Source organism: Cygnus olor, chromosome 2 (assembly GCF_009769625.2).
Source record: "Cygnus olor isolate bCygOlo1 chromosome 2, bCygOlo1.pri.v2, whole genome shotgun sequence".
NCBI lineage: Eukaryota > Metazoa > Chordata > Aves > Anseriformes > Anatidae > Cygnus > Cygnus olor.
In genome coordinates this window covers 24,214,845-24,240,140 of record NC_049170.1, presented here as the reverse complement: position 1 = coordinate 24,240,140, position 25,296 = coordinate 24,214,845, and the positions used below count along the sequence as shown (strand labels likewise).

At 38.3% G+C, this 25,296-nt stretch overlaps 1 protein-coding gene across 10 annotated transcripts in view; it reads right to left on the bottom strand.

Moving 5' to 3' along the window:
• CDK14 (cyclin dependent kinase 14) overlaps positions 1 to 25,296 on the bottom strand; it is a 327,735-nt gene that overhangs the window by 242,231 nt on the left and 60,208 nt on the right. For 7 of the 10 annotated variants that reach the window (XM_040545762.1, XM_040545765.1, XM_040545764.1 and 4 more), the window contains one exon: positions 3,694 to 3,939. In XM_040545762.1, coding sequence (XP_040401696.1) covers positions 3,694 to 3,939 — 246 coding nt within the window. Of the gene's footprint in view, positions 1 to 3,693; positions 3,940 to 16,908; positions 17,044 to 20,573; positions 20,594 to 20,833; positions 20,968 to 25,296 lie in introns of those variants that run through there. The other 3 variants (XM_040545759.1, XM_040545760.1, XM_040545758.1) reach the window with 3 other exon arrangements.

The window sequence follows — 25,296 nt, the reverse complement described above, 5'->3', positions numbered from 1 at the left end:
TGAAAGATATATATATATATTTACATACGTACACATGTACATATGCTTATTATTGTGATGCCCTGGATCAGAGCAAAGGCCTGTCCAGTCAAGTTGCCTGCCTCTAACAGTACTAACAGACGATCCACAGGTAGGCAAATACCTACTTTATTCTGTCCAAGGTGAAGATCATCCATTATCCTGGGTAAAAAAAGCATGTCTGTTCTGCTGTAGATTTCACTCCATAGTAACATTCAACTTCAAACAGTTTAAAAATTTGGGAAGTCACATTCATAGATGTTTTCTTACGTTTAAAAGAGGAGCGGGGCAATGCAATGCAATGCCACTGTTTTACATAATGAGAATGTAAATATCGGGGGAAAGACTTTAAATGTAAAAATTCAGTTTGTCCTATAAGAAGAAAAAATAGTGTGCTAGCTTCTCAGTGAATGCTACTGCACTAATTAACAACAGAGTTTCTACAGGGTTGCAAAGAGGTGTGACAGTAACTGTAGACAATTTCTCCGTGTTCAAGAGCAAATGATTTATTTTCCAAGTGACAATCTGTGGGCAGGAACATTGAGTTCCAGCTTTCATAAACTTCTGTGTTTCGTCTTTCCCATCACAAGGTACAGAGCATTCAGAAGGTACAGAAAACATAAAATGGATCACATGCCACCTGCTGAGTACTATCTGGTGATCTTCACCAAACACTGATGCTGATAACTGCCAGGGAGCTGATAAAGCTTCTGAAACTAAACAAAAAAGAGCATGGCACCCCGGGGCATTATAAATAAGGTCTTTCTTGAAAAATGTTATTTTTGAGAAAAATTAGGGACTTTCATCTGAGTAGAAAGTGCGTGACAGATATACAGGTTGATACAGAGCCTGCAAGCCTCAGCCATGTACCTTTTGCAAGACATCAGTTCACCTGATGGCTACAGAGGACTTAAAATGATGAAAGGAAAGAGACTAAAAAGAAACCTTTTTCTAATACAGAGCCTCTAGTAATCAAGCATAGAAAGTGAAAACTGAAGGTAGTATACATCTGTTGGAGTATCTTAAAAAGAAAGTTCATACAAAGCAGAGCCAAAACTGCAACACAACTACACGACTGTAGCCAGTACAACCCATAGGGCATAACATGCTCAAGCATATTTACAGAAACTGAAATGCAGTTCAGAATGGCATCATCTGCACGGCAGAAGAATTTCCAGGGAAGCAACTTATTGAATTATAAGGGAGAATGTGAAGCAGCCCTCTGACACGAAAGAAAAAGAAGTAATAATCAGACGAGGAAGTGGCAAGGGCATCTGCTACACAGCATTGGGACTAGAAAAAAAAAAAAAACTAAACCAAAAGCCCTTAGTCGATTCAACTGTAACTCAAAACCAGAGAACGACAAATTCCTGCAACTAACCACACAGACGTATGCTCAATGAAATGTGCATCAGAACATCTTGTGCTTGAGGCGATGTAGTCAGGCTCGGGGGAAGGGAACGGCTTGATCACATCTCTGCCCTGGACGTTTGAATTTCGGGTCTGCCAGTCAGGACCAGGTGTGACCTGCAATCAGGGGAGCAGCAGCACTGCCTTTTGCTGTGAAGTTCTATTCTTCCTTATCATTGACATGAATACCCTCATTATTCCACAAATTATTCCTTGCCAGGTGCTCTTCCGAGCACTCTTTGAGAGGAAGAGTTAAAAAATGACTAACAATGCCTAGAAGCAGAAGAAGGGAGTTCACTGAACAGAGCTATAAAAACCAGGGAGAATTACGGGAAGTTAAGAAATCAGAATTGTATTTCAGGAAATGCCTATGCATCTACTTTCCAACATGAGGCATCCCCAGCAAGTCTGTGTGACTCAGCCCATGAGAAGATTGGTGAGAGCGTGTGTTTAGCTAGGGACCTAACCAGCAGCACAGTAGGAGGGGAAGCATTAACATCATTAACAGGAGAAAATACTGGGATTGCAGGACACTGCCTGGGCACAATAGAGTACCAGCCCTCTGGAAAAGAACAAGATGTCAATAACACACTTTCAAAATGAGTCTGCTTCCAAATTCTGGAAGCAAAGCAAAGAAAAACCTTCACTTTTATTAGGAAAGTATGTAAAGCATTAACAGAAACTAGTAACGATTTCTATGTGGAACAAGACAAAAACAGCAAAGATGTAGAGCAAGCTAACACTGCAAAAAAACTTCAGGAACTTTCAGGGGGAAAAAAAAATCACTTAAATTGACAGTTGTGCTGCCAAATAATAATGAGGCATCACTCACAAGTAAACAAGGAGCAAACTGTAAATGTATGAGTTCCTTATCTTCCAGAAACTTCTAATTTAAAAGGTGTTGGTAAGAAATAAATAGCTGGAGTCTGACCAATTGGTAGGACGCTGAATATACAGTGCTTGTAGTGCCTACACCACCCAACTACCCCCAAAACAAGCTGAGAAAAGAAAAAAAAAAAAAAAAAAAAAAGCTCCATCCTTCCTTAATGACTACAGTAGTTTTATGAAAAAACCTCCTTGTTATGGATTGATCTGAAACATGCAGGAGACATCTTTGGCAGCAGCTATATAACACTATATAATGATGGAAAAGCAAATTTCTTTTTGCTACAGATGGTTACGTTTTAAAATGTAACCTTTTCTCCAAAGGACAGTCCCCTAGAGGCATGACATCTTATCCATTAAATTCACATGGGTTAAACAAAGCTCATCTGCAGAAAATGAATCTCTGTCGCTTCTCCTTAGAAGTCTGACAGAATTCAGTCAAACTTCTCTACAGAGGACAGGTGGTGCCCAGAAGATAGAGCAAAACAAAACAATAACAAAAACAACAACAAAAAATAAAGTCAGAAAGAAAAGAGAGAAAAAAGGGCAATCAACCTTTAAAATTATTTCATGCCAACTAAGATTTGAAGCATTGCACACGTTCTGCTTAGATCTGTAGTCTTCACCTCAAAGGTCACATTATTATGGATTTTTTCTTGCCAAAGCATAACGGAAATAGTTTTTCAATAATTTTGAAGGTCTTTTGGGGGAAATCTGTCTGGGCATTATTCATGAAAGACATGACATTTTATTTATCTGGTTTCATTCAAAGTACTTGAGGATAAAACAACAATGATGATGTATCACCAACACCTTCTCAGTTGTTTTCTCTCTCTCACACAGACAGTTTCTGACAGGGAAATAAATGCTAGTTTTACTACTTGATTTTAAAAGAGAGTTTTAAAATGGAAACAAAATCTGTCAAATCTGATTTGTTTCTCGAGTTTCTCTGAAACATAAATCTAAAACTCAAAAAAAAAAAAAAAAAAAAGACACAATTCAAGCGGTTTCCTAAACTTCATGGGAAAGAATTCTTCCTCACAAATAAGCAATCTTCCACAAAATTTCCAACATAAACATTGTAGCAGCTGTAAAGCCATAGCAGGATCAGGAGAGGAAAATGCTTAGAAATCCCTTAAGATATATTAGCTGGTATCTGAGAGGAATCTCGAAACATATTATCTTTAAAATTTCATTTTCTTTTTATATATTATATTTTAAATGAAACAGTACAACTATACATGGGAAACATTTTTAATGGCAGCCACAAGCTTCTTGTTTTGTTTCTAAGCAATCATTTTCCTCTTAAGCAAGAAACCATTTATTCAGTGTTGTTAAATCCAACATTTTGCCGTGCAGACATCAGCTTTGTGAACTTACAGAGCTAGGACTGGAATGCCGTCTGACTTTAGGTGATTCTTTCCCTGCAGATGAAGTTTTGAAGTTAATGCAAGCATTGTTCTCCGAATGAACCCTCTTCACTTGGTTGGTTGGTTTCTCAAATGGATCAAAACTACTTTGTGTCCTCTGGACCCTGACTTTCTTGTCCTCAGGAATTGTATCCAGAGGTTTGATCACTGAATCCATTCCCTGGCAGTTCCTTGTAGACATCTTTGTGACACATATCTGAAAGGAAAAAACAGCATTTATTGATTTTAACAGGCTTGAAGTCCTATCGATCCACGTATCAGCCATCAAAAAAGGCACTGGAATACAAAGACATTTACTTTCCATTCAAATATTAAAATCACACAAGCATTTTACATAGGGGACACACACTAACAGTCATAAAAATAAAAACTGTATGTTTTTACTCTGTACTAAAAAGAAGAAAAAAAAACAGAAGAGGAACATAGGTCAAATTCATTTGTGTGTTTTCTCATACAGTTTGATCCTAGCAACAACGCCATTTTGCTTTTTCCTCCAATCTAGCCACTGATATCTGCAAGCAGTATTGATTTCCATTTGTTTAAAATTGGATGAGCCTAAACTTAAATAAATGATGGTAGTTTGGGTGTGCACTTTGGCGCTGGCCTGCCAGAGAGCCAATACCAGTATATTACTTTATTTTTAAATAATGCTTATACAGTGTTATTATTATTATTATCACCATATGTCTCAGAAAATGAAATCAGTAAATCAATTCCCAGGCACTGAAATGTGAGACCACAGCTTAATAGCGCACTAAAGCTCAGAAGTTCAATTCTTCCTTACGGTCAAGTACGATACTGCCAAGCCCTGAAGTCTGCAACTTGCTTCCCGAGCTACCCAGATAGGTTACTGCTCGTGCAAAAGAACTCAGTGAGCAGCACAGCGAGCTCAGATACTCCAGTTACATAGTTTTATGTATATTATGTATTTTTCACACTGCAATTTATAAGAAGTTTCTTAAAATCACACAAGTTTTGGGGTGTGGTTGGGGGTGTTTGAGGTTTCAGCTTCTGCATACTGCACAAGAGATTCCACTTTTATGTAAGGAAGAACAGAAACGCTTTTAGCTCTCAGGCTATAGGGAAAAGCTATGAGAGGTGTTGCAGACAGACCCTAGATGCTCCTTGAAACTTAAGGCAAATCAAAAGAATCTCCAATGTATTTTTTCCAAGATATCTGCAAGTCTTTAAGGGTAGAAAGTGATAATTTGCTATCAACTCTACTGTTCTCATACATACACTTAAACAAGCATAATGTTCCATTTAAGCACCCACAATCTGAGCATTGTGGAAAAGCTGCTGCCATAAACTGGGTAACATGAAGAAAAAAAAATAAGATGTAAACAGGACTCTTCCTGCATAACCCAAATGTCTCCAACACAGACTTCTCCAAAAAATTATTCTTTGCCTCTTCCGCTGAGGAATTCTGTGCCTTGAAATCCAACTTATTCCAATTGTTTACAGAAGTACCATGTGGCTATACCTTGAGTTTTTAACATTTCGTGGGTTTTATGATCAGCTGTAACAGCAGATCAAAGATTTTTTTTCATACGTTAAAAATTTAAAGTGCACTTCTCACACAGTGCCATCTGGCCAAACTACCATGCACCAGTTCAGCTCCAATTAAGGCCATTACTAGCATTACAAGCCAGCTTTACAAGGGTTCATGTTTCTTCTCATTAACGTGGCTTCTCCAGGACTAAAACACAACCAACTTTTAACAGAGAAGAGGAACAGCCCCCCTTCTATCCAAATGGTAGTACTCTCTAAGGCCAAAATTAAAGCAATTATGTAATTTTGGTCTATTACTTCAGAGAGAAAAGATAAAGAGCTGCTGCACAAAGAATTTTTAATTAGCCTTCTTGTAAAATTAATTGGCTTTTTTTTTTTTCCTAAAAAACCTACTATGCACAGGCCTGCACCCACATACTTCCCACTGTCCTCTCCAGATTCGTGTTCTTGTGATGGTTGCTACCAACAAAGATGTTTTGACATAACGTAAACTGAAATTCCAGTTAAAATAGCAACACTTTCATTTTGCTTAATCAACGTGGATGCAAATAAATTAGTAAGTATCTCTTAGCCTCTGAAATCCTATGATCTAGAAAACAGGGACAGGGGATAGGGAGAAAAGGTGAAAAGCTGTACTTGTCTTCCTTCCAAATTACAAAATGCCACCTGTGACTGGTTAAAGTGTTTGGAATCCACAGCTACAAGCATGCTATGGTTAACAATGCCACGACTGCTGTGTCTCATTTCTTTGTCCACTGGAAAGTCTCCATGTCGTACACTAATGTGGGCTAAGTAGGCCTTGCATTAAAAGAAAAAAGGAATAAAATACAATAAAATAAAAGCTACACATCTGTTACTATTGATCGTCTCTACACTGGAAGCAGTAATAGTTTGGAATTAGATATTGCAGGGAAACACTTTCACCTGCAGGTCACTTGATTGAGTCAGGAGTGGGATAAAATTCCCCGCCATCATCTTCTAACAGCCACCCTCAAACTTGCAAATGGCTGGAAGCAAGATGTGCAGCAGCCAACCCCCCGGGCAGAAGTCAGGCACCCCAGAGGGTGCACAGCACAGCAGCATCTCCAGTGAAGAAGACAGAAGATGGTAGAGAAGTGCAAAACCAGAGACTGCTCCCTGCTCTGTTACTGGGGCACTTCTCATGCCAGCGCTGTTTCATTCATCACTTCTCTCTCAACGACCGCAATAGTCTGCTGGCATTAATTAAACATCTCACCAAGTGACCGCTGAGCACTGAGAAACTAACGGGGCCAAGCTTCTGCTGTTCTTTAAGGATACACATTTCCAACCCATCTACCTTGCCTGAGAGTTTTTCTTAGCAGAAATAGTATCTAGGTGCTTGTTTTACATCGTCACAGACGAAGTCAAATTTAACCTTAAAATTCCGCTCTATAAAATCTGAGTGAGTCTAAAACACCAGTACTGAGCACAGGCGATAGCTTCAGCATTACACACCTAACATTGCAGCAAACATGTTAGTGACTTCAGCTTTCCCTCCATCGGCAAGAACTAAACTACCACGATAACCCTGCTTTTGCCATTGGGTAAAGGGCATGCAGACGTGCCATCCTGAGCTCCAGCTAATTGTCAAACTTATTTCACAGTGACTTATTTTACAGTGACTTAACAGTGCAAATGTTTTGGAAGCCTTCCTGTGCACAGAAATGGTTTTAGATTTCACTGAGATGACCAGATCACTCTGAAGAACAGCACAGGTTGAATTTTTCTACTACACTGATTTTGCCTTTTAACTATCATTTTTGCTTATACCAGCACTGCAAAAGTGGTTTTTATAAATCTCAGCTACTTGAAGGTAGATAAAAATTCTTCTCAGAAGCTCTTACAAAAGTAAATCTGTCCCATCTGGTAGCTCCTTTCTGGTAGTCACACGTCTAATGTCTCATTTCCAGCTTGCTTTTTGCATGAAAGATAAAGGACTATGTTTCAATTAAAACACAGTATTTGTCACAAAAGCCTCTTTCAGAAGCTCCTGTGTGCTCTTCAGAGTCAATCAGAATTTTTCTATAACTTCATTTTGCCATCTGTAAGGCAGAGCATGTCTTTATACCTCATTTCATGTGTTATCTGCTTAAGCCACAGGCTCTTTAGAATGGGGACTACCCTTTCACTAAACCTACGTCCAGAACTCCCCCTGTTGCATTCCAATAAAGATGACAAAATCATCCACTGCTGCCTCAAGACCGGATGATTTTGTTGAATATCTGCTTAGCTACAGTTACTGGAATGAAAACCAAAGTTAAACAAGTGTAACAGCTCATGACATATAGGAAGTCAATCCGTATGATTCATTACCCCCTTCTTGCCCTTACTCTATAAATCTATGTAATGCTGTACTTAACACAGTGCAGCACACACACTCAACTGGGATGTAAATGTCACAATAATCTAAAAGCAGTGTTACAAGAAGATGTGATCAATGGCACCTTAACCATTACAAATATTTACCCCAAATGCACCCACAGAGAATACAGGTGGTATCTTGGTTTGTCATACACGAAATGAAAATTATGCTTTAAAAAATGTCATCAAGAGAAAGAGGAGAGTATAAATATGATATCCATTTAATGAAAATGTAGCAAACATCATAAGCTATTAAGCATTTCAATTACTCTGTTTTTGTTTGTGTGTTTTTTTAAACTTAAAACATTGTACAAATAAACATTCAGGTATGTCAACACTGAGCAACTTTTTCTGCCCTTCTGGAGCTTCTACCATGATTTGATACTTTTCCCACCACAAATAATATACAAAGCATAACTTTCAGATGTATAGACTACTTCAGAAACTACTTGGTGTTTAGAACAGGTGTAGTGTAGTCACAGCTCTCTCTTTCAGAAGAGGTATTTCTGGCAGAAGATTCCCTAACTTTGGGGAACGGAGAAATCTGTTCTCAGTTTATGCCTTCTCTCTTCTTCATAGAAAACAGGATAAAGAAAAAGCCAATTGACTTAATACATTTAATAACTATAGATTATTACAAATGCAACAGACAATAGAGCAAAACATTCTGCCTTGCCAAGGCTGTTTGAGCAGGTGTTATTTTCCTTCCCAACCTTGCACCAAATTGTAAAGGCTTGGGAAAGTCACTGGCTGATTCACTGCCTCTCGTTTTGGGAACCTTCGGCTGCCCAGGCACGAAACAGAAGGGAAGCTGTGCCTACTTCCCACCACTGGAGCTCCAGCTTGGCAAGAATCCCACCAAGGTTTCTTTGAGGAAGCGTGCTGAAACAGATGAAAGCAAAAGCAGCTACAGAGGGGCAAGGACAAGGGACAGACAATTTCAATGGAAGTGACACTTGCCTCCAAGGAAAAAAGGTGAAAAAAAAAAAAAAAAAAAAAAGGGAATGGTATGTATGGTATTCACACAAACAATCTCTACATATAGGACATCAATACCTCAAGTCTCTGCTTCATTTCCAAGACCAAAGTCCTAGACAACCTACTAGACTCCAGCTCTGAACCTCCCTTTGGAAGGAGTCTTGCTCTTCTCCGTAGAGAACAGAGCAGTTATACAGAAACTCTTTTTATTGTTATTGTTATTGTTATTTTGAAGTTACTGTATGGGAAAAGCATTTCCAAAGCAACACTTAGAAATTGTCCAGGGACTCAGCGTCTTCATGGGAAATCTGAAAATAGCCATGTATGTTTGTTCCTACCCAGTGAGGTAGCAGTATTAATAGCTGAGAGTCCCTGACCCCAGTCTTGGAAAAAAAGATGCCTGTCAGCCTAGGTGTTGTCAGACAGAAGCACCGCTCCATGAACATCCTGCCCATTACATCTTACATAAGGATCATTAATGTTAAATAAAGTTTTACTTCCTTTCGTTTTTTCTCTCCCTGCTGCCAAACACTATGCCAATACCCCACGTAGTAACCAGAACCATCACTGATGTCTCATTCACTCTGCACACCCTGATAGCTGATCTATACCCACTTGTTAAATTTGTCCCCAATTATTCAGTCAGTCTTAACTAAAAAGCTAAGACAAAATGAGAGATGATGAGACAGAAGTCGTTTTGCCACTTAAAACCTACAGGACAAAGATCCACCTTCTAGTTGCCTGAAGTGCTCTTCTTCTACTTTTGAAAAATAAATAAACAAACAAATAAAGGACTATTTAAGTCGCAAATCAAAACAGTCATAGCAATTCTAATATTACTTGAGCTATTATAGGTTCTGGCAATGTAAACCAAAATAAAAAGCAGCCCCACAAAAGGTAGTGTACTCTGGTACTAGAGGTTATTTTAGTGCTTCTCTGTGTGTGTTTTTATTTATTTAAAGTAAGAAAAAACATTACCACACACCCAGAACATTAAAACATCATACACTTTACAATTCCTAATTTTATAACCACAAAAAAAGCATAAAACAGATCATACTTCGCAACTTTCTTAGTTGCTTATCAGAATCAGGAGATGGTGTACAACAGACAACAAAGCAGCTCGGACAGCCTTTTCTTCCCCTCTCATCCTACTCAGTCTCACAGTCAGTTTGAGATCCCAAGGCTGCTGTAGGATAAACACGCTTAATCATCATTACATCAGTAAGGATCACTGGGCTGCAGTTTCCTACATCTCCCACCTCAACATCACGGTATTTATCATATCTCAAGACATAATGTCTGCAAGCAGCCCATTTTTTTTCCCATAAAAATTACTGCTGAAGAGACAGAAATCACTAGTGTATTTTTGCTCCATCCAAGACTCCATAATATGCCCCATTAAATAAAGGCAGTGTAACCACTCATGGAACCATTTCTAAATAAAGATATCTTTTGATTCACCTTATATCATTTCACGCAATATTCCTTAATCTTCATTTGGGTTTAATGTTAAATAAATAAATAAATAAAACTATCAAATTTAGTTGCCCCGATACAGTTTCAGTGTAAGCTTTTTTCAGTTCATCACTGTCGGCAAGATTCAGAGCTCCCAAGCAAACAGTATTTTTAGAATTCAAGGTTTCTGGATTAATTCAGTTACTGTTTCAAGTTATATAGCATTTAAAGAGTGAGAGTAATCAGTTAAAACATGTAAGTAATTTATAGTGCTTATGGTTCATGAATTTTAAAACGTTCATGAATGTCCCCTGAATTAATTACCTGTTAGGGTGCTGAGTAAAAGACTGGCTGTCCCATATCACTGGAATTTATTCATACAAATAAAGACATCCTCGGTAACAAAGAACAATCTTTTCTTTAGCTTTGGCATGACAGACCAAACATCCTACCACACAAAAGGAAAAAAATATATATGCTCGTAAAGTGTAAAGACATACTATTCTAAACCTCATCATATCTTTTAGAAAGATGCATTATACCTGACTTTGGATTCCTACATGTAGCACCCTACAAATTTTCACTTTGGTCATCCAGTACCTACATACTTACATAAAATGTCAAAAAAATGCCATCCATGTTTTAGTGCTACTCTTCTCTATTAGACATTGTCATTGTGAGCATCCTGGGAAGAAGTGGTCAACTGGGTAAATACCAGAGCAAACATCCAAAATTCTTACTAAAAAATCCAAACAGAACATCTGAATTCCCCTATTTGCACTGTTTTCAATAGAAGTAATACAAAAGGACCCTATATAGAGAAATCCAAGATCTAGCACCCATGATGTGAAAAAAAAATACTGAATGACTTGAGGCAAGGAAGTCACTTAACCTCTCTGCAGTTCCATTTCTCTGTTTGTAATAACGATCTTGCCCCTGTCACAAGGAGAAACCAGGAGCACTAATTAATTTTGCAAAGCACTTGGGCTTTTTAAGTGAAATGTTATGAAGATATCGATTATAATTTGTAGAGCCAAAGCCCTCTGGAAGGTGGCACAACAATCTCATTATTGCTGAGAATAAGACTTAGCACTTGCATTTAGCTGACAGATGTATAAAGAAAAGAATCATAAATAGTTAAGTGACTACTAACCCAACAGCTGAATTGCTGAGAGCATACGGCCAGCATTAATTTTCACTGAAAAATCCTATCTGGGTATGAGTTTTCATTATCTTCTATAAGCATGTTGTTTTCTGTCGTGCCTTGGTACCATGGCAATTGAGAACTACACAAGTCATTTGCTGATTCTGGCAGCACTGGAATTTGACATTTGCTACTTACAAAACATCATTTGGGAATGTTCTGGAGTATTATAAGCAGCTTTGTTCAAAATAAAAAAGGGAACTGACAGTCTTGAGGATCATTCTCTTTGGAGAACAAAACATCGGGAGGGACCTGCCATGTCACAACCGCGGGCCTGCCCTCAGCTGCTCCCCTGAGGGGAGGCTGCTCCCTCCATCTGCCCTGAGAAGGCCGGCAGCTGCCCCAGCAAGGAGCTGCAGCACCAACAAGTCAAAAACCAGACAAGAACAGATCGAGAAGAGAGTTTAACTGGTGGGAAAGCACGGGCTGTGCTAAGGAAAAAGATCAAGGAAGAACAAGTGATGAGATAAGGGAACAAAAATTACGAAAGGGGAAGTAGAGCACGTAATGCTAAAAGACATCACCTGTGACACACTGGAACAACCAGCATAGTCAGGCCCACATTTAAGAGATGCCCTTCAGCATTCACCTTTCCCTGTACTTAGATGCACCAGGTTTTTGGTTCGAACATCTGATGGGCACAGCTACAAAAGCAGTGAGAGAAGTTGAGTAAGACAGAAAAATAAAGGGGAAAAAACAAAGGACAAGAAACAGAGTAACAGTCTGACAAGGAAGGAAGATGTGAGGAAAAAAATTATGATAAAATAAGACATTTATTTTCCTGTGCCGATGGCCTGCCATTTTTGTGTGGTAACTTCTGGATGTAACAGGCTCTACAATGAATGTCCCAGAACTACAACTCGCAGACATTATTTGTTTAACTTTATGTGGATACAGATATTGCCAGCTATGTTAGCTGTGAACTAGCAACTACTGAAAACAGAGCTTGGAGACTGAAAGTGGTATCCAGTGACATCATGGGATCCTTGCTGTACCTCGCACAAACTTGCTCATAAATCTGTGAGACAGCCCATCTCGGAGGCTTACTCCAAAAATGGCCTTTTTCTTTCTGAAGTCAAAGCTGATGTTAAACCAACTGTCTTTGTCATATGGAAGAACGCAAATATAAAAAGGTCACTAGAGTGCCAGATGGAAGCATTTTTGAACTGGAAGCTCTGGCATTAATTCTCCCTGTTTGTCTGAAAGGCTGAACTCAATGAGCAGATTAAATGTCTGTGCTGCATTGCCAAGTGCGAAACAAGTCACTCTCATATAAAGGCCAACTGATCAGACCTGAAATAGGAATCCCAAAATCATACAAATCTGAAAAGAAGTTTTAACACCTGATTCAAGGAAAAATAAAGTATTCCACTCTAAGTTATTATGGTCAGTGCTTAAACAACTCCCCAGCCAAACCTGCACTATAACACTTATTTAATCTGCTAAATTAATACCTAAAAATTAGCCTGATTACCAAATGAAGCATAATCCTATGAGTGAAGAATTATTGCACATGATTATATGTCCCTTGGACAAGGCAAGGTGGAGCAGAGCATTTCTAAAATTATTATTTTTTGTTCTGTTCATAGCAAAGGTTAGCTTCAGAAAAAGTGGGTTTTCAGTCCATTAAAATTGATGCTCCTCTCCTCACAGGGAAAAAGGGTTGATTTTGAAGAGAGCCCAGACTCGACCTTAGGTGTATAAAAGCCTCCGTATGTCCTCACAACAAAATCCTGTTCTGCAACAACAGTAGCGAGTCACCTAAGGACAGGGTCTCAGCTGAAGGTCACCCAGAAGCCCTGACAGCCAGTAACGTACATGAAAAGAGACAAACTCAATGGAGCTGATCTAACGGGGAGCGTTGCTCTCTCTCTGTACTTATGCCCTAAAAATACAACTGTTAGCATTGAGGACTCTGCTAAATAAATTCTTCCTTTCACTTGCCCGATGCTCAGGTTTGCTACAAATTAAGTATCACATCATCGAATTAGCACAGGGCTGCTGCTTCCATTAACCCAGTTCAAGACTTACTGTACCCAGAAGCAGAAGGGTTGCTCCTCCAGCAAGCCAAGCAGGAGGGCAGTGGAGCAGACCGGAGCAGGAGGTATCAGCGCAGCAGATGGCTTCCAGCAAGTGCCACAAGCCAACAGCTCCTCGTAACCGGCAGAACAGGGGAGAAAGTGTCTCCCATGAAATCGTGACAGGTGGTTTCTATATTCTTTTACTTAGTTATCCATTTGTAGCTGTTGTCTTTCCTCCTCTGTAACCATATGAACAGCATTTAAAAATAAAGATTAAAAAAATATATTTTCAATCCCTTTCCCATATCAACCTCCTGCTCCAACAGATGGCTCCATGTGCCAATGCAAGTTCACGCAGTTTTCTTTTCTTAAGCACATTATTAGTAGCTTTGTATGAACATTATATTAAGTCTGAGTTTACAGGTTTATATTTTTATTTTGTCCTCCAACACTCCCCCCAGTCATGAAGTAATCAAGGGTGTATCCATAAATGCAGAAAGTCTTCCCACTGCCACACTGAAGTGTGAGAAATCTTGAGAGACTTGACAGCAAAATGCCTATTCTTGCTAAATTCTAAGGCTATGTCAATAGGGTTTTTAGGAAAACAAATGGTGAACAACTCCATGACTTGAAAGCAGATTTTGCTTAGCTCTTTTAGGCTCCTTTGCCTATGCTTGCAAGCCACTTGATTCATTTACAGGCATCACCAAGTACTTCCACTGGAAAATAAAAACAATATTTATTCTCTTACAAGCAGGGACTGCAACAGAAATGCTGCTGGTGGTCAAATCTGGTCATGCAACTGATAGTGTAAGACTACAGGCCAACTGCTATATTAAAAACTCAACTAAATTCTTTTATCTGGTGAGCCTGAAGTCAGATGAAAGCAATGAGATATGATGAGATAAATATATATATATATATATATATATATAATTACAATGAACCAGAGAGTTCACTTCAGACTGAAAAATCAGTCAAAGATCGTCTCAAGAACCCAAGACCAACTTTCATACATAGGCTAAAGAGCACTTTTCTTATAAAAAGAAAAGAGGAAGGGGACAGGTTATACAACCATCTTTGCAAAATATATGCAGTTCACATGGAAAGTTTTTTACAACCATTTGCCTTCATGCACTAAAGCAGCATGCTCTACAGTCCATTACAAATCAATATACCATCTCACATACCATCAAACCATTTAAAAGTGCCTTGCAAAAAATAACTCAAGATTAGAAGAGTAAGTTAGTTTGGTTCCTTTTTATTTCATTCAGATTAATTCTCATGTTAATATACACGTGTGTGTGTTTGTGTGTATTTAGTTACTTTATTCGCTTCCTTCTTCTCTTCATTTTTTTTTTTCTTGCCTTTCCTTCCTTATCTTCTAAAGTTCCTTTTTACTATCTTTACCAAAAGCTAGAGGAAAAAATAGGTAACAAGAATTCTTTATTTTTCTTTATTTTACACTTCTAATGCATTTCAAAGTTTCATCCTGGTACCAAGAAAGAAATTTCTCCTGCTCTTAGGTGCTTCATCCCTGAGGTCAACAACCTTACAGCTTAAGAAATGCAGCTTCCAAGGCAGAACAACGTCACTAGGAAAGAAAAGCTCTCCCAGTGATGCTAGATCTGGTGCCTTACATATTATCTTCTGAGCCACTGAATTTGACAAGGTATCCTCTGCCACATCAGTATAAATAGATATAGAGAAAAAAAGCTAAAACTTATTATTCTATTGTTCAAGTACCATCAGAGATTTGAATACCCTGTATTCCAATTCAGTCTCCCAAAAATCTTTGAAACAGCCATCCATGATCTTTCTGCCAATGTTTTCTTCTGTGAAAGTTTGAGAGTTCAGATGAGGATGACAAGTCCAGCTTCACAAACAAATGAAGAGAGTCCTCATCTGTGTTTGGATTTCTCACACACCTGACTTTTGTTTGTTTGTTTGTTTTTGTTACTTTTTTATTCCCCCCAGATAGAAGTCCTGGTTACAGAACTCTAACAAACTTGAATGAAAAGTCTTAAAGGAATTTTCCAGCAGCCATTGCAGATTTGTCAGACTTGCAGTAGCACAATAGCTTACAAAGCAAAAAGATGCAAGAAAGCATAATGAAACTTGCCTCTCAGTACATAATGTGTAATGCTGGAAAAAATGGCAGAAGCCTTGTAAATATCCTACGTCCCATAATTCAGAATTTTGTCAGGGGCTGTAATGAAAATTGTAGCATCCAAAATTATTCAGAATATGAAGAACACTCCAATACATCTTTTCTTGCAAAGATGTATAAAGCTTAAATGGAAAGGTTTTGAAATGATAGTGAGAAGAGCTCATTATAAGGACAACTGTAATTTTGCAAGAATTCTCTGAACAGCTCAGAGATAATGCTCAATTTTCAAAAAACTAGGTAATTCAACAGAAAAGTGAAAATCACTGCTGCTTCTTTGATGAGTTCAAGAGAGAATGTGTGTTGCAGTAGACTTATGGCTGTGCTCAAATCAATTCTGGAGAAAAAGCTACAGTACAAAACAATTGAGCCTGCTACAGTCAGTGGCAATTTGTGCCTCCAAAGCTGTGAGTTCATCTCAAATGACTTGCAACAAACAACAAAATCCAAGCAGCAAATTGGTTAAAAATCACATCTAGCATTCGAGTCCGAACACCAGTAAGAAGTCCTCCATCCATACAGTACACTAAATTTCTCATGAAAATACATCAACAAAACTGACTGCAGATATTATGCATGGCTTTTCCTGCATGGCTGCCTGTCTATCAGCAGGAAAATCACATTTTGTAATTATATCCTCTTCGGTATCTGGACCACTTTGACAAATACAGGTAATTCCATGCCAACTCGAAAGTTATGGGGTGGTGGCTCCACCACTTCCCATGGCAGTGGCAAAACCAACCACCCCCATCACCAAGCTCTAGGATTTTCCAAGACAACTCTTCTTTATGACATTAAAACAGCATACCTGTAACTGATATTTAATCAATGGAAAATATTTGTTTTTACATAAAAACACTATTTATGCAAAGCCCAGGCAAAACATTTTACATGTAGTCTCTACAGTTTTAAATACTTTGTCTTTGCGCTCCTACAAAGATTTAGTAGACTTAAAGAGGACATATTCAAACATACTAAACACCTGTAGACTGGAAGGCATCAGCAACGAATAAATGAAGCTGAGCTTTCACAATACACGAACAGGCATTATGCTTTTTCCTAGAGTCTTTATTTCCCCACTGCTCACTTGGCACTTTTGGTATTTTCCTCTTCAGGTAAGTCATATACAATATAATATTAAATTACAAGCATCCTACACAGCAAAACTGAAATACAACTTACATGAATCTGATACAAGTTCCAGAACAGAATGATATAAACTGGGTCAAAATCTTGCTGATATGATGTTTGTTACTAACTTAGCTTACTTTACATTTATTTAAAAGTCTAGCTGAGATTTGTCATAAATTTATTTTCAATCAGAAGCTGCAATGGATCTCCTAGTCACTATGACAAGACAGTAAGTTCTATTGTAGCAGTGACATATAAAAATTCCAATAATAAATTCTCAACATTTTTGCAAAACAAATCAAAAAACCTCACCTAACAATTTTCACAACATTTCTGACTCGTGCACTGTCATGGAATAAGAAAATTAACTGATAAAACTGCCTCCTGCTGCATCCTAAGAGGGCCAGTCCAGAACTGATATAGGAACTTCAGAGACAGCTCAATTGCCTAAAAATATGATAAACAAAAGAGCACGATCACAATACGTTAATTCACCAACAACAGAGGAAAAAGTCCAGAAGTTACTTTTACAAAGGCAAAATGCTCTGCTTATGCTGTTGATTCAAAAATCTGATAACACAATATCACCCTCTGAACGCAACACCCAACACTAGCTATATTGCTATCTGACTGCTTGATCTTGATAAATTGCTAAATCCTGAATTCTACATAGGCTTATATTAGGACATGGAGTGGAAGTATCAGTGAAAAACAAGCCACACTTGAAACAATCATTACTTTTGAAAATAGATTATAAACTTATCTCAAAAGCAATAAGTAGTCACAGAAAGGTATTTATTGAACTACACCAAAACACAGAAGTCAACATACATGGAAAAAGCACTTCATTACAGATGGAGCTGCTGCTAGGAGTAGTTTTCCTGACTCTAATGTTAATAAAAAATAATAATAACCAAAAAGCCCATAAGAATCTGTTCCTTAACTAACCAACTTTCCATTCATGCACCTTCCTGCCAAGGTATCAAATGAAAAACCTATGGGAGAGGCTGAAAGCCAGTCTGGACCTACCTAAGGAAACTCAAGCATTAAAAATGTTATATTTAATCTGTGATTCCTGATTCAAGAACAGCGGTATTTATATAATTGTATTTAAATAGTATAGGAGTATATAAATAAAATATAAAATTTTATTTAGTTCTGAAATAGGCTTTGGGGTACTGTTATCACACAGCCTCTCCATTGTTTCAACTTATATTTGCTAGGACACTTTCCTTCATTTCAACATGCTTAGTAAGGTACAATTATCAAGGTACCACTACCTGAAACATTTAGGAAATTTTAACACTATTATTATCAAATCAAATTTACAAACCATGCATTAGCACTGCCTGACAGCTAAATATTTTTGCTTTGCTGGGACTTCAGTGGGAAACAATCCCAACAAAGCTATCTGGATCTGCAAAACAGGATCATTTTGCTGCTCCTGTGTGCTCTAAGGAGCACCCTAGCTCTCACATTTATAAAGAAGTCACCAAATTTTATTGTCCAAGACTCTCACCTGACCCAGGCTGAGCATTGCCACAAGCTCTCTTCCCAGCAAATTCTTGCTCACCACACAGGTCAAGCCAGGACAGCACACCGAAAACTGCACAAGGCAAACCGCTCAGTCGTAGCTGGCACGGTTCTAGGACTCTTCTCAAAGAACAAAATGATCCTTTACCTACGACAGCTGGATTCCACCGGAGCTTCGTGACTCATGGTCACAGCGCCAACCATAGCTGTGATTGACTATGGATTTCTGTACTGCAGTGTAATCACAAACTCTTTTAATAGTACTATCAATTTTCTTGTTTGTAGGGTCTCAGGGAAACAGGAACGGCCTGCCAGAGAGAGTGTGCCTGTCCATGTGGGAAGTAGTGCATAGGTCTACTTTTTAAACAGCTCCTCCAAGCTTACTGGTTTAGGGAAAAAAATATTAAAAACTGTGGGTTTTTTGTTTAAGATTTACACAACAAAATGGATAAAAAAGAGATGAGGCAACCAGTCTTGCTGTAGGAAGGACTTCCAAAGACTGCTTAACCTCCTTTGCAAAGACAATAGCCTCGATGATCATTAGTTTGCTCGATTACAACTTTTTGAAATTCTTCCTATCAGGAATCAGAGACACGGAGGTGAATGTGACAAATATTCATTCCTCAGGTAACTTCTAATCTCCTGCTGTGACAAACATCAGCCTTGCTACAAAACTGATCCACATAGTGAAGGTCATAATCTTTATGGAGTGTTCACCTCTACTTGCTGATTAAACTATGTATTTCTTAATTTTCCCATCTGCATTCTTAACTTCTGGTCACGTTTTCCATATTATATGTTATTTTTCCCCTAATTTACTTGACATTTGTGTTTAATGAATCTTAGCATCAAAAAATTTCCAAAGCATTATTGATTTCTTAAGCCCAGAAAGCTAAAATAGGAGAATCCCAGAGACAGTAGTAACACAATGAATAGAGCTGGTGGTTTTAGCATTTGGGAAGAAAAAGCTGTTTGAGAAAGAAAGCTAGGGGGAAAGCAACAGTGAATGAAAACACATCACTAAGAAATACACTAATTTAAAATTTGCTTTAAAAAATCTTACGTTCATAAGAGCTTCTGGAGTTTCACTCCTTATACAAAGTAAAAGCAAGCTCAAGTGGCTGGATTACTTCTATGTATCAAACAATGACAAATGCACTAAAGGTTTGCAAAAGGTCTCATGGTATAAGCAAAAGAAAACTTCCATAAAAAGCACTTGCAGCTATTGTAATAGAAGCATTTAAGGTTATTCTCAAACAAAAGAAGCATCTCTACTTTTTGAGACAAAACTATGCAAATTAAGTTTGTATACAGTGTGAAACAGCCCACTTCACATCACTTACACTGCAGTACATATAGTGTCACACATGAGAGAAGAATTGGTTTTACTAAGGAGCTCCAGTAAAATAATAACTTCAGAAAACAATTGATAGGACTGAATCTTTCCCCTTTAATAGTATTCAGTGACAAAAAAAAAAAAAAAAAAAAAAAAAAAAAAAAAAAAAAAAAACCACCTTAATTGGCAAGTACAGAAAAAAACAAGCAGGAACTGCTGTCAAACTAGTTATTTGATCCCATGTTGATATACAACTGATTTCTTCTTGGATTATAATTCACATGCTGCATAAAGCATAAACATGCACCCCTACAAATAAAACTCCTCAGCTTTTACCCTTAATCATTAACAGCAAAAAACATATTTCATCAGTCTACCATTACTACCACAGTTGGTTTGCTTTATGTGCTAGAACATACGGTGAAATATATTTTTTTTTGTTCAATTCCACTGGATTTCTATTGAGATTAATCTATGGCTTCACTAACAACTGAAACACAGTAGCTGTCAGTTAAGTCATCAAAAATATTTCAAATTATTCCATACAATGATCATGTTTTGATCTTTCTATCTTGTACCAATCATAACTGCTTTTTCCCTCCTCTCTTTTCCTAAACATGCTGCTTCCCTAAGCTCTCATGCAGGTTCAAATATTACACTAAGATCCAAAATGCTACCAACACACTCCTACATAAGCGTTCAAGAATGACTACTTAAAACCACTACCTCGCTTTTTGTTTTATTAAATAAAGACAGCATGTGACAGAAATAAAATAATTACAGAGGTTCATAAGGCAAAAGGATACTCTGACAAACATGATATAGTCTGCATTTATAAGGGATCGTTTTAATTTTATCTTCCTATATCAAGCAAATCTGTTTCTGATAAAGGCATTTATTCAAATCTAGCAAGATGCACAGACTTGTTAGCAGAGATGAGAAAGTGGCTGATCACGTCCTTCACTCACTCGTCCCAGAGGGCATTCAGCCAAGCATATATTGGAAAAAATTGCTCATACTATCCTCTTAATACAATAATAAATAAGGCTGCCGAGAGAGAAATACAAAGCCATAGCAAGAAAAGCATTGCTTTTAAGCCTTCTCCTACCTTTTCCCTGATATTTACAAACCGCAGGCAACACTGCCGGGGAGTCTCACCAGGGTGGTTGCTGAGAGGTCTCATGTGGCATCCCCAGCTTCCCACCGCCTTCCTCTGCCTGGATTTTAAGCATTCCAAAGAAAACCCACCCTGACATGCACAGAATGAATCCTGCTCAAGTTGGAAGCATGTGATAACTAGGCTGCAGGTTTAAACGGGAAACCCCAGCACTCGATTAATCCCAGACATTTAAGCAAGCCCCATCTTACCGTTTTACTGTTGCCTCAATCAGGTTAGATTCACCGGCAACTCTTTGACATGTCTCTGGCAATGTTAGTGTTTGCAGTCAGGCCGGGCTCATTCAGCAACTGAATGAATTCACAACATCTTTCTGCACTAGCAAGCTGAAACGGTACGGCTGTACTACAGCTAAGAAAGGGGGAAATCTAAAGCAGAAAACAAAGAAATCCCTAAAGACATCATAATCCCAGTGGAATAAAATATAAAAGGTACAGATGAGCACCAAGGGTACTATATTCCTCTGTCTAAATTTCAGCAGCAATACCATGCTCTTTCTAAAACCACTTTTTTTTTTTTTTTTTTTTTAAATATATGATGGACTTGCCTGTGGAGTTCCCAGAAAGGCAGACTATCCAAGCTCTGCAGCAGCATTGCAGCCAAAGTAACCATGCATATGCTATCTAGGCAATTTACAGCAGTCTTTTTGAAAAGATATTGATTTACAATGTAGTATTGCCTCAACAGAATGCAGAACTGCAGCCAAAATAGCTAATGGTGATTTCAGAGGAATTAAGGAAAAAAACTCAACGTTCAATCAAAAGGATGCAACTAATCATTCCCAATTCGATTAAGTCCCAGTCCTGAAGGAAGCCAGCAAGTTCTTGAGTGACAAATGACATTAAAATAATAATCTAAGGGCATCTGGAAATAAGCATTATGAATGCCATTGTCCAATTTTACGGAAAAAAAAAATAAATACAAAAAAGCATTTAAAATTTATTGAGCCAAAACATGAACTAGGAAGTTAATTCCAGCACTGTAATGAGGAAACATAATGTTTATGAACATACAATATATACAGAGCCGTGAGTAAGCAACGACACCTACTCTGTACTGGGAAGCCACTGCCGAGCCCAAGCAAGCTTGGGTGTGGTACAAGAGGGCAGCAGAAGCATACCCACAAAGAGGGCTTCTCCAAAGGGGAGGCAGCACATCTTCTCTATCTCCTACTCCTACAGCAACCCCTGCTGGCCTGTGCTTCAGATGGCTCCTGGCTCCCCAGAAACCTCCTGGGACTGGGGGGGCACTGGAGAGACTACACTAGGAAAGGGGACTAATATATTCATGTGAAACCTTAAGATGGGGAAAAACACATCCTGATCACATAGAAATATCTTCTGTTTCACACACACCCAAAAAAAAAAAAAAAAAAAAAAAAAAAGACAAAGTACAGCACAGAATGACAGCATTTTTACATTACAAAGAGGTGCAATTAATCCAGTAGGGAAAACACAACCCTGGCTCATGACCAGGCTGCTCCACTGACCCACCTCACACAAACATCAGAAATACGATCTTCTGCAGAGTCCCACTTTGAAGAAAGCAAAACATGCTTGAACTCTACACATTTGCTCGAGTCCCACTGCAGTCATAAAGACATGTTTAAATACTTCTCATCTCAAGGCTCACAGCTGAGTCTACCATCACTAGGCTTCAGTGGCAACAAAACTTGAATGGCATGAACAAATTCTGTAAGATGCTCCCAAAATGAAGTAGAACTTGTTTGTTCCACTCATCTATTTCCTAGTCTCAGTCACAGGGGCATATTCCAGAAGACTACTCAGTTTCTTAGGCTGGTTTTTAAGCTGATAGAGGCTTCACCTGAAAAAAGAAGAGTTCCACTCTAGGCAAAACTTCTCTTCTCAGGTGTCCCAAGTGTGGAGGTCTGAAGTAAACATGAGAGTTGAAATGATGAGAACATGTTCAAAACATCTATATTTCTTGTCCTTATACTACCAACATCAAATTGGTCTGAGTCCACCTCACTCTGCCCATCCAGCTTACAATTCAACAGCTTCTCTATGAGGATATCAAAGGAGAAAAAGTTGAAAGCCATACCTAAGTAGACAATATCCACCACTCTTTCCTGGTCTACCTAGCCAGCCATTTCACCATAAAATTATGAGGTTGGTCAAGTATGACATCCCCTTGGATTCCTTTCCCTTCAGAATCCATGCTGACTACTCTTGATTTCTTTCTTGCCCTTCACATGCCTGGAAATGATTTTCTGGATTATCTATCACCTCTATCACCTTAACAGGGATAGAGGTGTGGTTGACCAGCCTGTGGCTCCCTGAATCCTTCTTGCCATTTTTGAATATAAGGATAATATTTACAGTTAATTCAGTCCTCAGGCACCTCTTGCAGTCAACGTGATCATTCAGCAAACATTGAGAGAGGCCCTGACAGGACATCAGTAAACTCTCTCAGCACTCACAAGTGCATCCCATTGGCTTCCATGGACTTATGTATGTCCAGACTGCTTCTTTAACATGATACTTTTCCACCGACTTCTCCCCAGTCTCTGGGTCCACGGATTCCTGAAGGCTGGTCTTGCTAGTAGAGACTGAGGCAACTAATGCATTTAGTACCTCAGTCTTTTGTATGCCCTGTGTCAGCAGGGCCCCTGTAATTCAGCAACAGGCCAGCATTTTTCCTAGTCTTCCTTGGCCCAGTTATGTACTTAGAAAAGCCCTTTTTCTTGCCTTTGATATCCCTCACCAGATTAAATTCCAGTTGGGCTTTGGCTTTCCAAACTGCATATCTGCATGCATGGACAATGTCTCTGTATTCCTCCCAGGTTACCAGTCCCAGCTTCCACCTTCTGTATACTCCCTTTTATGTCTGAGTTTTAAGAACACTGTTCATCCATGCAGGCCTCCTCGCATTTTTGCCTAACTCCCTACTCTCTTTATCCCCCTTGTCTCCATGTGTTAGCCCTATCCCTATCCCTATCTCTACTCCCAACCCCACTTGTTGACTGTGATTGAACACAACATGCCTGCAGCACAAATATATGCTGTTTCTGCTCATGGTACCACAAACTGGATTGGAAAACCTGGCTGGTAGTCAGAGGCAGTCTAGAATTACAATTGGAATTCGTAAGTCTCACCATCTGGATCACACAGAGCCCCTTGTACCATGAGGCTGTTTTGTTTTCCAAGGGGCTAGAAGAGTAACTGAACAAAAAAAAAAAAAAAAAAAAAAAAGTCAATACAAATCAAAAGGTCAAATACCTATGGTTTTCTGCATGGAAACCAACTACAAGTACAAGCTTCATATTACCTGTACTCTAAGTTATGCCATTTTCAACCTAAGGCAGATTGTGGCACTTGAGAACAATCTTTCATGTATATGGGGGCATCTTTGGGGCTTTTCAATATAATCGTTGTACAGTCATCTGCAAATCATTATACTTAGAACAGACTGATTATACAGCTCTGATGGTCAATGAACTAAACATTGCAATCCATCATTTATTAATACTGTATAGTGAAAAGAATATCACTAGTTGCTTTGTGTTCTGCGTGGTCGTACTGCATAATGTCCAAATACAACTTAGAAGTAATGTTCTCAGTCTATTTTAAATCATCCAAGACAGAGGATGTTTTCCACATAAGACAAGGGAGAAAGGCCAGCTGTTCCACCCTTCCCATGAAGTAATAACCACATGCAATAGTTTGTACAAGTATCTTACAGACAAGCGCCCATTTCCTCCTCATACAAGAAACTGCATGACTAAGAAAAGCCACTGCTCATCGAACACCTCTTAACACCCACCAACTGAATATACAAAGAAAGAATAAACACACTTTACAGTTTCAAAAATTTTCTTACTTGTGAAAGTGATTTGGCTATCTAGCCAGACACTTTATAAACCACTGATAATATTTCATAAAAACTGATTTTAAAAGATGGCTAACAAGTTGTATTCAAAACCAGTGGACTGGATGAGACAACACCCGTCCAACTCCAGTTCAGTTCCCTGTTATCAGTGGCAATCACAAAACATGATACTTTTCCTAAACTGATCAGTTTGGTTTTAATTTGAAATTAAAATACATAGAGTACACAAGATATGACCTTAATAAAACAACCCAGCAGCAACAAAAATGTGTTGAATGCAAAGAAAATCATTTTTTGCTTAAGATGGCAAGGGAAGCAGTGAATAACATTGCACAACGGAATGTGTGACAAGTTATTCTGAGTACAACATGCTGTCAAACTTGCTTTGCAATACCAATATTTGAACTACACCATCTGCATTATCTGCCATGGTGGGACTTCACTTAAAAAATAGTCACTGTCTGAAATGAAATGCAATGTAACACTTGGTGTCAATTATCTTTGCAACCTTTATCTATAAAAGACGATATTTTATGTTTTTATGGATTGATTCCAAATATAATTTGCATTATAAAAAATGTTTAAAGTACAAGTTCAAAGGGAACAACAACACTGAGAACATTTTGTAATGATTTCACACATTAAAAAAATACTTTAAAACAGTCTAGATACATTTTCAACTTGGTGAGAGCATTCTTTGCACATAAAAGATCAATTCAATGACTTTGGACAATTATAATCTTTGTGTGCAATAGGAAAACCTAACTAAAATTCCTAGCAAATCCACATTTTCCTATGAATACTA